Source organism: Malurus melanocephalus, unplaced genomic scaffold (assembly GCF_030028575.1).
Source record: "Malurus melanocephalus ecotype Western Australia unplaced genomic scaffold, MMel_1.1 scaffold_2201, whole genome shotgun sequence".
In the NCBI taxonomy this organism is placed as follows: Eukaryota; Metazoa; Chordata; class Aves; order Passeriformes; family Maluridae; genus Malurus; species Malurus melanocephalus.
Window position 1 is genome coordinate 1 of NW_026625433.1, and position 12615 is coordinate 12615.

Sequence of the window (12615 nt, forward strand, 5' to 3'; positions counted from 1 at the left end):
GGAGGTTTACGACCTCGATGTTGGATCAGGACATCCTAGCGGTGCAGAAGCTGCTAAGGGTTCGTTTGTTCAACGATTAACAGTCCTACGTGATCTGAGTTCAGACCGGAGCAATCCAGGTCGGTTTCTATCTATGATGAACTCTTCCCAGTACGAAAGGATCGGAAAAGTGAGGCCAATACYRCAAGCAAGCCTTCGCCTTAAGTAATGAATGCAACTAATTACAAAAGGCTATCTCACCACAACCACGTCCTAGAAAAGGACCAGCTAGCGTGGCAGAGCTCGGCAAATGCAAAAGGCTTAAGTCCTTTAATCCAGAGGTTCAAATCCTCTCCCTAGCTTTATCTTCCCCCACCCATGAACAACTACCCCCTTCTTATTAGCTTCGTCATAGCCCTCTCCTACGCTCTGCCCATCCTGATTGCCGTGGCCTTCTTAACTTTAGTAGAGCGTAAAATCCTCAGCTACATGCAAGGCCGAAAAGGCCCAAACGTAGTAGGTCCCTTTGGGCTTCTCCAACCCATAGCAGACGGAGTGAAACTGTTCATCAAAGAACCAATTCGCCCATCTACTTCCTCTCCAGTTCTCTTTGTCACGACCCCCATACTAGCGCTTCTCTTGGCCATCTCAATCTGAGCACCTCTCCCACTCCCATTCCCCCTTGCCGACCTCAACCTAGGACTTTTATTCCTACTAGCCATATCAAGCTTAGCAGTCTATTCCATTCTATGATCGGGATGGGCCTCTAATTCTAAATACGCATTAATTGGTGCGCTACGGGCAGTAGCTCAGACTATTTCATATGAAGTTACACTAGCAATTATCCTCCTCTCCATTATCCTTCTTAGCGGCAACTACACCCTAGGAACCCTTGCGATTACGCAAGAACCCCTATACCTAATTTTCTCCTGCTGACCACTTGCAATAATATGATACGTCTCTACCCTCGCCGAAACAAACCGTGCCCCCTTCGACCTAACAGAAGGAGAATCCGAACTAGTCTCAGGCTTTAACGTAGAATACGCAGCGGGTCCTTTCGCGTTATTCTTCCTAGCCGAATACGCTAACATTATATTCATAAACACGCTTACTGCAATCCTATTCTTCAACCCAAGTCTTCTTAACCTACCTCAAGAACTTTTCCCCGTAGTACTAGCCACCAAAACTCTGCTTCTTTCTGCAGGTTTCCTATGGATTCGTGCATCTTACCCTCGATTCCGATACGACCAACTCATGCACCTCCTATGGAAAAACTTCCTACCCCTCACACTGGCTCTATGCCTATGACACACAAGCCTGCCCATTTGCTATGCAGGTTTACCCCCATACCTATAGCCTCAAAGGAAATGTGCCCGAGTTTCAAGGACCACTATGATAAAGTGAGCACAGAGGTAACCAATCCTCTCATTTCCGAAAATTTAGGAAAGCAGGAATTGAACCTACACAAAAGGGATCAAAACCCTCTATACTTCCTTTATATTATTTCCTATGCAGTAGGGTCAGCTAAGTAAGCTATCGGGCCCATACCCCGAAAATGATGGTTTAACCCCTTCCCCTATTAATGAGCCCCCAGGCAAAACTAATCTTCGTCACCAGCCTACTCCTAGGATCAACAATCACAATCTCAAGCAACCACTGAATTATGGCCTGAACTGGCCTTGAGATCAACACACTAGCCATTCTCCCCATAATCTCAAAATCACACCACCCGCGCGCCATTGAGGCAGCAACCAAATATTTCCTAGTCCAAGCAGCCGCCTCCACCCTCGTTCTGTTTTCTAGCATAACTAACGCATGGCATACTGGACAGTGGGATATTGCACAGCTAACACACCCAACATCCTGCCTGATCCTGACAGCAGCCGTTGCCATAAAACTAGGACTAGTCCCATTCCACTTCTGATTCCCTGAAGTCCTCCAAGGCACTTCCCTCACCACCAGCCTCCTGCTATCAACGGTCATAAAATTTCCACCGATTACCCTACTATACCTCACATCTAGCTCATTAAACCCTACACTGCTAACTACCCTGGCTGTGCTATCCACAGCCCTGGGAGGATGAATAGGCCTTAACCAGACGCAAATCCGCAAAATCCTGGCTTTCTCCTCCATCTCACATCTAGGCTGAATGGCCATTATTCTCGCCTACAACCCTAAACTTACTTTACTTAACTTCTACCTGTACAGCCTAATGACTGCGGCCGTATTCCTCACCCTAAACAGCATAAAAGCGCTAAAACTATCAACATTAATAACTGCATGAACAAAAGCCCCATCCCTCAGCACTATTCTCATTATCGTATTGCTATCCCTAGCTGGTCTTCCCCCTTTAACAGGCTTCCTACCAAAGTGACTCATCATCCAGGAACTTACTAAACAAGACATAGCTCTCACAGCAATACTCATTTCCCTACTATCCTTACTCAGCCTATTCTTCTATCTTCGCCTAGCATACTGTACAGCAATCACACTCCCCCCTCACACGACAAATCACATGAAACTATGGCACATTAACAAACCAACCAACGTTTCAATCGCCATCCTAGCCACCCTCTCCCTCACTCTCCTCCCCCTCTCTCCCGTACTACTTGCTATTGTTTAAAGAAACTTAGGATTAATTTAAACCGGAGGCCTTCAAAGCCTTAAATAAGAGTTGAACCCTCTTAGTTTCTGATAAAATTCGCAGGACATTACCCTACATCTCCTGATTGCAACTCAGATGCTTTAATTAAGCTAGAATTTTGCCCAACACTAGACAGATGGGCTTCGATCCCATAACAGTATAGTTAACAGCTATATGCCCCAACCAACAGGCTTCTGCCTAAGACTCCGGTGTACTACTGATACACATCGATGAGCTTGCAACTCAACATGAACTTCACTACAGAGCCGATAAGAAGAGGAATTAAACCTCTGTAAAAAGGACTACAGCCTAACGCCTATACACTCGGCCATCTTACCACGCGTCTTACCCGTGACCTTCGTTAATCGATGACTATTCTCAACTAACCACAAAGACATCGGCACCCTATACCTTATCTTCGGCGCATGAGCCGGAATGGTTGGAACTGCTTTAAGCCTCCTAATTCGAGCGGAACTAGGACAGCCCGGAGCCCTCCTGGGAGACGACCAAATCTACAACGTAGTCGTTACCGCCCATGCTTTCGTCATGATCTTCTTTATAGTAATGCCTATTATGATCGGGGGCTTTGGCAACTGACTGGTCCCACTCATGATCGGAGCTCCGGACATAGCATTCCCACGAATAAACAACATAAGCTTCTGACTCCTTCCACCTTCATTCCTCCTACTCCTAGCCTCTTCAACAGTGGAAGCAGGGGCAGGAACAGGATGAACTGTCTATCCCCCCCTGGCCGGTAACCTAGCCCATGCTGGAGCCTCAGTAGACCTAGCTATCTTCTCGCTCCACCTGGCAGGGATTTCCTCAATTCTAGGTGCAATCAACTTTATTACAACAGCAATCAACATAAAACCACCCGCCCTCTCCCAATACCAAACACCCCTGTTCGTCTGATCCGTCCTAATCACTGCAGTTTTACTGCTACTATCCCTGCCAGTCCTTGCTGCCGGTATCACAATACTCCTAACAGACCGCAACCTAAACACCACATTCTTCGACCCAGCAGGAGGAGGAGACCCAGTACTGTACCAACATCTGTTCTGATTCTTCGGCCACCCAGAAGTCTACATCCTTATCCTGCCAGGGTTCGGTATTATCTCCCACGTAGTAGCCTACTACGCAGGAAAAAAAGAACCATTTGGGTATATAGGAATAGTATGAGCCATGCTATCCATTGGATTCCTAGGCTTCATCGTCTGAGCACACCACATGTTCACAGTAGGAATAGACGTAGATACCCGAGCATATTTCACATCAGCCACTATAATCATTGCCATTCCAACCGGAATCAAAGTATTCAGCTGACTGGCAACACTACACGGTGGTACTATCAAATGAGACCCCCCAATACTATGAGCACTAGGCTTCATCTTCCTTTTCACTATCGGAGGATTAACAGGAATTGTACTTGCAAATTCTTCCCTAGACATCGCACTGCACGACACCTACTACGTAGTCGCCCACTTCCACTACGTACTGTCCATGGGGGCAGTATTCGCCATCCTGGCTGGCTTCACACACTGATTCCCCCTATTCACTGGCTACACCCTCCACTCCACATGAGCCAAAATCCACTTCGGGGTGATATTTGTAGGAGTCAACCTCACTTTCTTCCCTCAACACTTCCTAGGCCTAGCCGGCATGCCACGACGATACTCCGACTACCCAGACGCTTACACAATGTGAAATGCCGTGTCTTCTGTAGGCTCTCTCATCTCCCTAACAGCCGTAATCATGCTAGTATTTATCATTTGAGAGGCTTTCGCATCCAAACGCAAAGCACCACAATCAGAACTAACTAGCACGAACGTCGAATGAATTCACGGCTGCCCTCCCCCATACCATACCTTCGAAGAACCAGCCTTCGTGCAAGTCCAAGAAAGGAAGGAATCGAACCCTCATATGTTGGTTTCAAGCCAACCGCATAAACCACCTATGCTTCTTTCTTATCCAGAAGTGTTAGTAAAACGATCACATAGTCTTGTCAAGGCTAAGTCACAGGTGAAAACCCTGTACACTTCAAAACTACCCGAACATGGCCAACCACTCACAATTCGGTTTCCAAGACGCTTCCTCACCTATCATAGAAGAACTCGTAGAGTTCCATGATCACGCCCTTATAGTCGCCCTAGCTATCTGCAGCCTAGTACTGTATCTCCTAACTTTCATACTAACAGAAAAACTTTCATCCAGCACTGTCAACGCGCAAGAAATTGAACTAGTCTGAACCATCCTCCCTGCTATTGTACTAATCATGCTAGCCCTCCCTTCCCTTCAAATTCTCTACATGATGGACGAAATCAACGAACCCGACCTAACCCTAAAAGCTATCGGCCACCAGTGATATTGAACTTACGAGTATACAGACTTCAAAGACCTCACATTCGACTCCTATATGATCCCCACCACAGACCTACCACTCGGCCACTTCCGACTCCTAGAAGTAGACCATCGCGTGATTGTTCCTATAGAATCCCCAGTCCGAGTAATCGTCACAGCTGATGATGTACTACACTCCTGAGCAGTCCCAAGCCTAGGAGTGAAAACAGACGCAATTCCAGGACGCCTAAACCAAACTTCGTTCGTCGCCACCCGCCCCGGGGTATTCTACGGCCAATGCTCCGAAATCTGCGGGGCTAATCACAGTTTCATGCCAATCGTGGTAGAGTCTGCCCCACTCCCATACTTCGAAAACTGATCATCCCTACTTTCATCCTAATCATTAAGAAGCTATGAACCAGCACTAGCCTTTTAAGCTAGAGACAGAGGACAAACACCCCTCCTTAATGGCATGCCCCAACTAAACCCAAATCCGTGATTTCTCACAATACTGATCTCATGGTTCACTTACTCACTCATCATCCAACCTAAAATCCTAGCATTTACCACAACAAACCCACCATCCAACAAAACGCCCACAACCACAAGCACAACACCCTGAACCTGACCATGAACTTAAGCTTCTTTGATCAATTCTCCAGCCCATCACTCTTAGGCATCCCCCTAATCTTAATCTCATTAACGTTCCCAGCCCTCCTACTGCCTTCCCCTGACAACCGATGAGTCACTAATCGCCTTTCAACCTTACAACTATGATTCATTAACCTCATTACAAAACAACTGATAATGCCCCTAGACAAAAAAGGCCATAAATGAGCATTAATCCTCACCTCACTAATAGTATTCCTCCTACTAATCAATCTCCTTGGCCTACTACCATATACATTCACTCCAACAACCCAATTATCCATAAATTTAGCCCTAGCCTTCCCACTTTGATTAGCAACCCTCCTAACAGGGTTACGAAACCAACCCTCAGCTTCCCTGGCCCACCTTCTACCGGAAGGTACCCCAACCTTACTAATCCCAGCCCTCATCCTAATCGAAACCACCAGCCTACTAATTCGTCCTCTAGCACTAGGAGTACGACTAACAGCCAACCTAACAGCAGGTCACCTTCTCATCCAACTAATTTCCACAGCAACAGTCACCCTGTCCTCCACCATGCCCGCAGTTTCTCTCCTAGCACTACTAGTACTATTCCTACTAACCATCCTAGAAGTAGCAGTAGCTATAATTCAAGCCTATGTTTTCGTACTACTACTAAGCCTATACCTACAAGAGAACATCTAACCCCAATGACTCACCAAGCACACTCCTTCCATATAGTAGACCCTAGCCCATGACCCATTTTCGGAGCAGCCGCCGCTCTACTTACTACCTCAGGCCTAACCATATGGTTCCACTACAATTCCCCACAACTACTAATTATCGGGTTAACCTGCACCGCTCTAGTAATAATCCAGTGATGACGAGACGTCATTCGAGAAAGCACATTCCAAGGCCACCATACACCCACAGTACAAAAAGGCCTTCGATATGGAATAGTCCTATTTATTACGTCCGAAGCATTCTTCTTCCTGGGTTTCTTCTGAGCCTTCTTCCACTCAAGCCTGGCACCCACCCCAGAGCTAGGGGGACAGTGACCCCCAGTAGGAATCCAACCCCTCAATCCAATAGAAGTACCCCTACTAAACACAGCCATCCTTCTAGCCTCAGGGGTTACCGTTACATGAGCACACCACAGCATCACAGAGGCTAACCGTAAACAAGCAATCCAAGCCCTCACCCTAACAGTCCTACTAGGCTTCTACTTCACCGCCCTCCAGGCCATAGAATACTACGAAGCCCCATTTTCCATCGCTGACGGAGTCTACGGGTCAACCTTCTTCGTCGCTACCGGATTCCATGGCCTTCACGTCATCATTGGCTCAACATTCCTCCTGGTCTGCCTTTTCCGCCTAATTAAATACCATTTTACTTCTGGCCACCATTTCGGCTTTGAAGCAGCAGCTTGATACTGACATTTCGTGGACGTCGTATGACTATTCCTATACATGACCATCTACTGATGAGGATCCTACTCTTCTAGTATATTCATTACAATGGACTTCCAATCCTTAAAATCTGGTCTAAACCCAGAGAAGAGTAATAAACATAATCCTATTCATAATCGTCCTATCACTAACCTTAAGCATCATCCTAACCCTACTGAACTTTTGACTAGCCCAAATAAGCCCGGACTCAGAAAAATTATCACCATACGAATGCGGATTCGACCCACTCGGGTCCGCCCGACTTCCATTCTCAATCCGATTTTTCCTGGTAGCTATCCTCTTCCTGCTGTTCGACCTAGAAATCGCCCTCTTACTGCCCCTCCCATGAGCCACCCAACTTCAATCCCCCACCACTACCCTGATCTGAACCTCCATCCTCATCTTCCTACTCACCCTAGGACTAATCTATGAATGAATCCAAGGAGGATTAGAATGAGCAGAGTAAAGAAAGTTAGTCTAACCAAGACAGTTGATTTCGACTCAACAGATTATAGCTACAACCCTATAACTTTCTTTATGTCCCCCCTGCATCTCAGCTTTTACTCAGCTTTCACCCTAAGCAGCCTAGGGCTAGCCTTTCACCGGACCCACTTAATCTCCGCCCTACTATGCCTGGAAAGCATAATACTATCAATGTATATCGCCCTGGCAATATGACCCATCCAGACACAAACATCAACTGCAACCCTAATACCCATCCTAATGCTGTCATTCTCCGCCTGCGAAGCGGGAACAGGACTAGCCCTACTAGTCGCCTCCACTCGGACCCACGGCTCCGACCACCTACACAACTTCAACCTACTAAAATGCTAAAAATTATAATCCCCACTATCATACTGCTCCCACTGACCTTCCTCTCCCCCTCCAAACACCTATGAACCAACACAACCACCCACAGCTTCCTAATCGCTTCTATCAGCCTGCAATGACTAGTCCCAACCTACTACCCAAACAAAGGCTTGACCCACTGAACTGCCATTGACCAGATCTCATCTCCCCTACTCGTCCTATCCTGCTGACTGCTCCCCCTCATAATCATAGCAAGTCAAAATCACCTAGAACAAGAGCCAACCATCCGAAAACGAGTCTTCATCACAACAATAATCATGGCTCAACCTTTTATCCTCCTAGCCTTCTCCGCCTCAGAAATCATACTATTCTATATCGCCTTCGAAGCCACCCTAATCCCCACCCTAATCCTAATCACACGCTGAGGGAACCAACCAGAACGGCTAAGCGCAGGCATTTACCTATTATTTTACACGCTTGCCAGCTCACTCCCCCTCCTCATCACCATCTTACACCTACACAACCAAATCGGAACACTATACCTACCCATACTAAAACTTGCTCACCCAACAATAACCAACTCCTGATCCAACCTAGCATGCAGCCTAGCCCTACTCCTAGCCTTCATGGTAAAAGCCCCACTATACGGGCTACACCTATGACTCCCTAAAGCCCACGTAGAAGCCCCCATTGCAGGATCCATACTTCTCGCCGCCCTGCTCCTAAAACTGGGAGGATACGGCATCATACGAATCACCATCCTAGTGAATCCTCCACTGAACAACCTGCATTACCCCTTCATCACCCTAGCCCTATGAGGAGCCCTCATAACTAGCGCCATCTGCTTACGCCAAATCGACCTAAAATCGCTAATCGCCTACTCCTCTGTAAGCCACATGGGCCTGGTCGTCGCCGCAACCATAATTCAAACCCAATGAGCATTCTCAGGTGCAATAATCCTCATAATTTCCCACGGCCTCACCTCTTCTATACTATTCTGCTTAGCCAACACAAACTACGAACGAACGCACAGCCGAATCCTAGTACTTGCACGAGGACTACAACCTCTCCTCCCCCTTATAGCCATCTGATGGTTACTAGCCAACCTAACAAATATAGCACTCCCCCCAACCATTAACCTTATAGCAGAACTAACCATCGTAATTGCACTATTCAACTGATCCTCCTTCACCCTTATCCTCACAGGAACCACCATACTCCTAACCGCCTCATATACTCTGTACATACTCACAATAACGCAACGAGGCACACTACCATCTCACATCACATCAATCCAGAATTCTTCAACCCGAGAGCACTTACTAATAGCCCTACACATACTCCCCATAATCCTCCTCATCCTAAAACCGGAACTCATCTCTGGGGCTCCTATATGCAAGTATAGTTTCAAGCCAAACGTTAGATTGTGATCCTAAAGATAGAAGTTAGACCCTTCTTACTTGCCGAGGGGAGGTTAAACCAACAAGAACTGCTAATTCCTGTATCTGAGTATAAAACCTCAGCCCCCTTACTTTCAAAGGATAATAGAAATCCAGTGGTCTTAGGAACCATCCATCTTGGTGCAAATCCAAGTGAAAGTAATGGACCTATCACTAGTCCTGACCACATCTATATTACTCACCCTGACTATCTTACTTACACCCATCATTCTCCCCCTACTCTCAGACAAGCTAAAAAACACCCCATCTACCATCACAAATACCGTCAAAGCTTCATTCCTAACTAGCCTAATCCCAGCAACCATCTACCTCCACTCAGGACTAGAAAACACCACCTCCCTATGACAATGGGAATTCATCATGAACTTCAAAATCCCCGTTAGCCTCAAAATAGACTTCTACTCCCTTACATTCTTCCCAATCGCCCTATTCGTATCATGATCCATCCTACAATTCGCCTCATGATACATGGCCACAGACCCCCACATTACAAAATTCTTCACCTACTTACTGCTATTCCTCATTGCCATGTTAATCCTAATTACTGCCAACAACCTATTCATCCTGTTCATTGGCTGAGAAGGCGTCGGAATTATATCATTTCTCCTAATCAGCTGATGACACGGGCGGGCGGACGCCAATACAGCCGCCCTACAGGCCGTCCTATACAACCGAATCGGAGACATCGGCCTTATCCTATGTATGGCCTGACTGGCCTCCGCAATAAATACATGAGAACTACAACAAATCTCCTCCTCAACCGAAATTCCCACACTACCCCTCCTAGGCCTCATCCTAGCTGCGACAGCCAAATCCGCCCAATTCGGTCTCCACCCCTGACTTCCAGCAGCTATAGAAGGACCCACCCCAGTTTCCGCCCTACTGCACTCCAGCACAATAGTTGTAGCCGGAATCTTCCTACTCATCCGAACCCATCCCATATTCAACAACAACCCAACAGCCCTAACTCTCTGCCTATGTCTAGGGGCCCTATCTACACTGTTTGCAGCCACATGCGCTTTAACCCAAAATGATATCAAAAAAATCATCGCATTCTCCACATCCAGCCAATTAGGCCTAATAATAGTCACCATTGGACTCAACCTACCCCAACTGGCCTTCCTACACATCTCCACCCACGCATTCTTCAAAGCCATACTATTCCTGTGCTCAGGCTCTATCATCCACAGCCTCAACGGAGAACAAGACATTCGAAAAATAGGAGGACTCCAAAAAATCTTGCCAACAACCACCTCTTGCCTGACCATCGGTAACCTAGCCCTAATAGGAACGCCATTCCTAGCCGGCTTCTATTCAAAAGACGCAATCATTGAAAGCCTCAACACATCCTACCTCAACACCTGAGCCCTCCTCCTAACACTCTTAGCCACATCCTTCACCGCAGTCTACACCACACGCATAACCCTAATAGTGCAAACAGGATTCGTTCGCATCCCCCCTCTAGCCCCAATAAACGAAAACAACCCCGCGGTTCTCTCCCCCATTACTCGACTTGCCCTGGGAAGCATCACAGCCGGATTTATCCTCACTTCCTTTATCCTCCCCACAAAAACTCCACCAATGACTATACCAACGTCCATTAAAATTACTGCCATCATCGTCACAATCCTAGGCATCATCCTAGCCCTTGAAATATCAAAAATAACCCACGCCCTAATTCTTCCCAAACGAAACTCATTCACAAACTTCTCCACAACCCTAGGATACTTCAACCCACTAATCCACCGCCTAGCCACCACAAACATCCTCAAAGGGGGACAGAACATTGCTTCACACCTAATCGACCAATCTTGATACAAAACACTGGGCCCAGAAGGACTAGCCACTTTACAGTTAACAGCCTCGAAAAGCGCAACTACCCTTCATACAGGCCTAATCAAAGCCTATCTAGGATCTTTCGCCCTATCCATCCTCATCATACTCGTATCCACATACAGACATCCCTAATGGCCCTCAACCTACGTAAACACCACCCCCTCCTAAAAATCATCAACGATTCCCTAATCGACCTCCCAACTCCATCTAACATCTCATCCTGATGAAATTTCGGATCACTACTAGGCATCTGCCTAACAACCCAAATTGTCACAGGACTACTACTAGCCACGCACTATACAGCGGACACCTCCCTAGCTTTTTCATCTGTCGCCCACATATGCCGAGACGTCCAATTCGGCTGACTAATTCGAAACCTCCATGCAAACGGAGCTTCCTTCTTCTTCATCTGCATCTACATCCACATCGGTCGAGGACTATACTACGGCTCCTACCTAAACAAAGAAACCTGGAACATCGGAGTCGTGCTCCTCCTAACCCTAATAGCAACCGCTTTCGTAGGCTACGTCCTGCCCTGAGGACAAATATCCTTCTGAGGGGCTACAGTAATTACCAACCTATTCTCAGCCATCCCTTACATCGGACAAACACTAGTAGAATGAGCCTGAGGAGGATTCTCAGTAGACAATCCCACCCTAACTCGATTCTTCGCCCTTCACTTCCTCCTTCCCTTTACCATTGCAGGCTTAACCCTCGTCCACCTGACATTCCTGCACGAAACCGGATCTAACAACCCCCTAGGAATCCCATCAGACTGCGACAAAATTCCATTCCATCCCTACTACTCAATCAAAGACATCCTAGGATTCGCAATAATGATCATTCTGCTAGCCTCCCTAGCCCTATTTTCCCCTAACCTCCTAGGCGACCCGGAAAACTTCACGCCAGCCAACCCACTAGCCACTCCCCCTCACATTAAACCCGAATGATACTTCCTATTTGCATACGCCATCCTCCGATCTATCCCCAATAAACTAGGAGGAGTCCTAGCCCTAGCCGCCTCAATCCTCGTGCTTTTCCTAATCCCCCTACTACACAAATCCAAACAACGTTCCATAACATTCCGCCCTCTGTCCCAAATCCTATTCTGAACCCTAGTCGCCAACCTCCTAGTCCTAACATGAGTAGGAAGCCAGCCAGTTGAACACCCATTCATCATCATCGGCCAACTAGCATCCCTCAGCTACTTCACCATCATCCTAATTCTCTTCCCCCTGGCTAGCATGCTAGAGAACAAAATACTAAAACTTTAATTAACTCTAATAGTTTATAAAAACATTGGTCTTGTAAACCAAAGATTGAAGACTACGCCCCTTCTTAGAGTTGCACTATCAAAAGGAAAGGAGTCAAACCTTTATCTCCAACTCCCAAAGCTGGAATTTTTAACTAAACTACCTTTTGATCTACCCCCCCCCCTAAACAGCCCGAATCGCCCCCCCCCGCACAAGCTCCAGAACCACAAACAAAGTTA

The 12615-nt window shown here is 46.9% G+C and overlaps 2 protein-coding genes and 2 pseudogenes across 2 annotated transcripts; all 4 read left to right on the forward strand.

Annotated features, from left to right (window-relative positions):
* Positions 1 to 357: 357 nt before the first annotated feature.
* Positions 358 to 1335, forward strand: LOC130587653 (NADH-ubiquinone oxidoreductase chain 1-like). Its single transcript, XM_057388628.1, is given in 1 exon segment — positions 358 to 1335. A coding segment is annotated over 1 exon segment (978 nt).
* Positions 1336 to 1561: 226 nt separating this feature from the next.
* LOC130587654 (NADH-ubiquinone oxidoreductase chain 2-like) lies at positions 1562 to 2602 on the forward strand. The gene is given in 1 exon segment (XM_057388629.1): positions 1562 to 2602. A coding segment is annotated over 1 exon segment (1041 nt).
* Positions 2603 to 6279: 3677 nt separating this feature from the next.
* Positions 6280 to 7053, forward strand: LOC130587651 (cytochrome c oxidase subunit 3-like; annotated as a pseudogene).
* Positions 7054 to 11254: 4201 nt separating this feature from the next.
* On the forward strand, positions 11255 to 12397 carry LOC130587652 (cytochrome b-like; annotated as a pseudogene).
* The last annotated feature ends 218 nt before the right edge of the window (positions 12398 to 12615 follow it).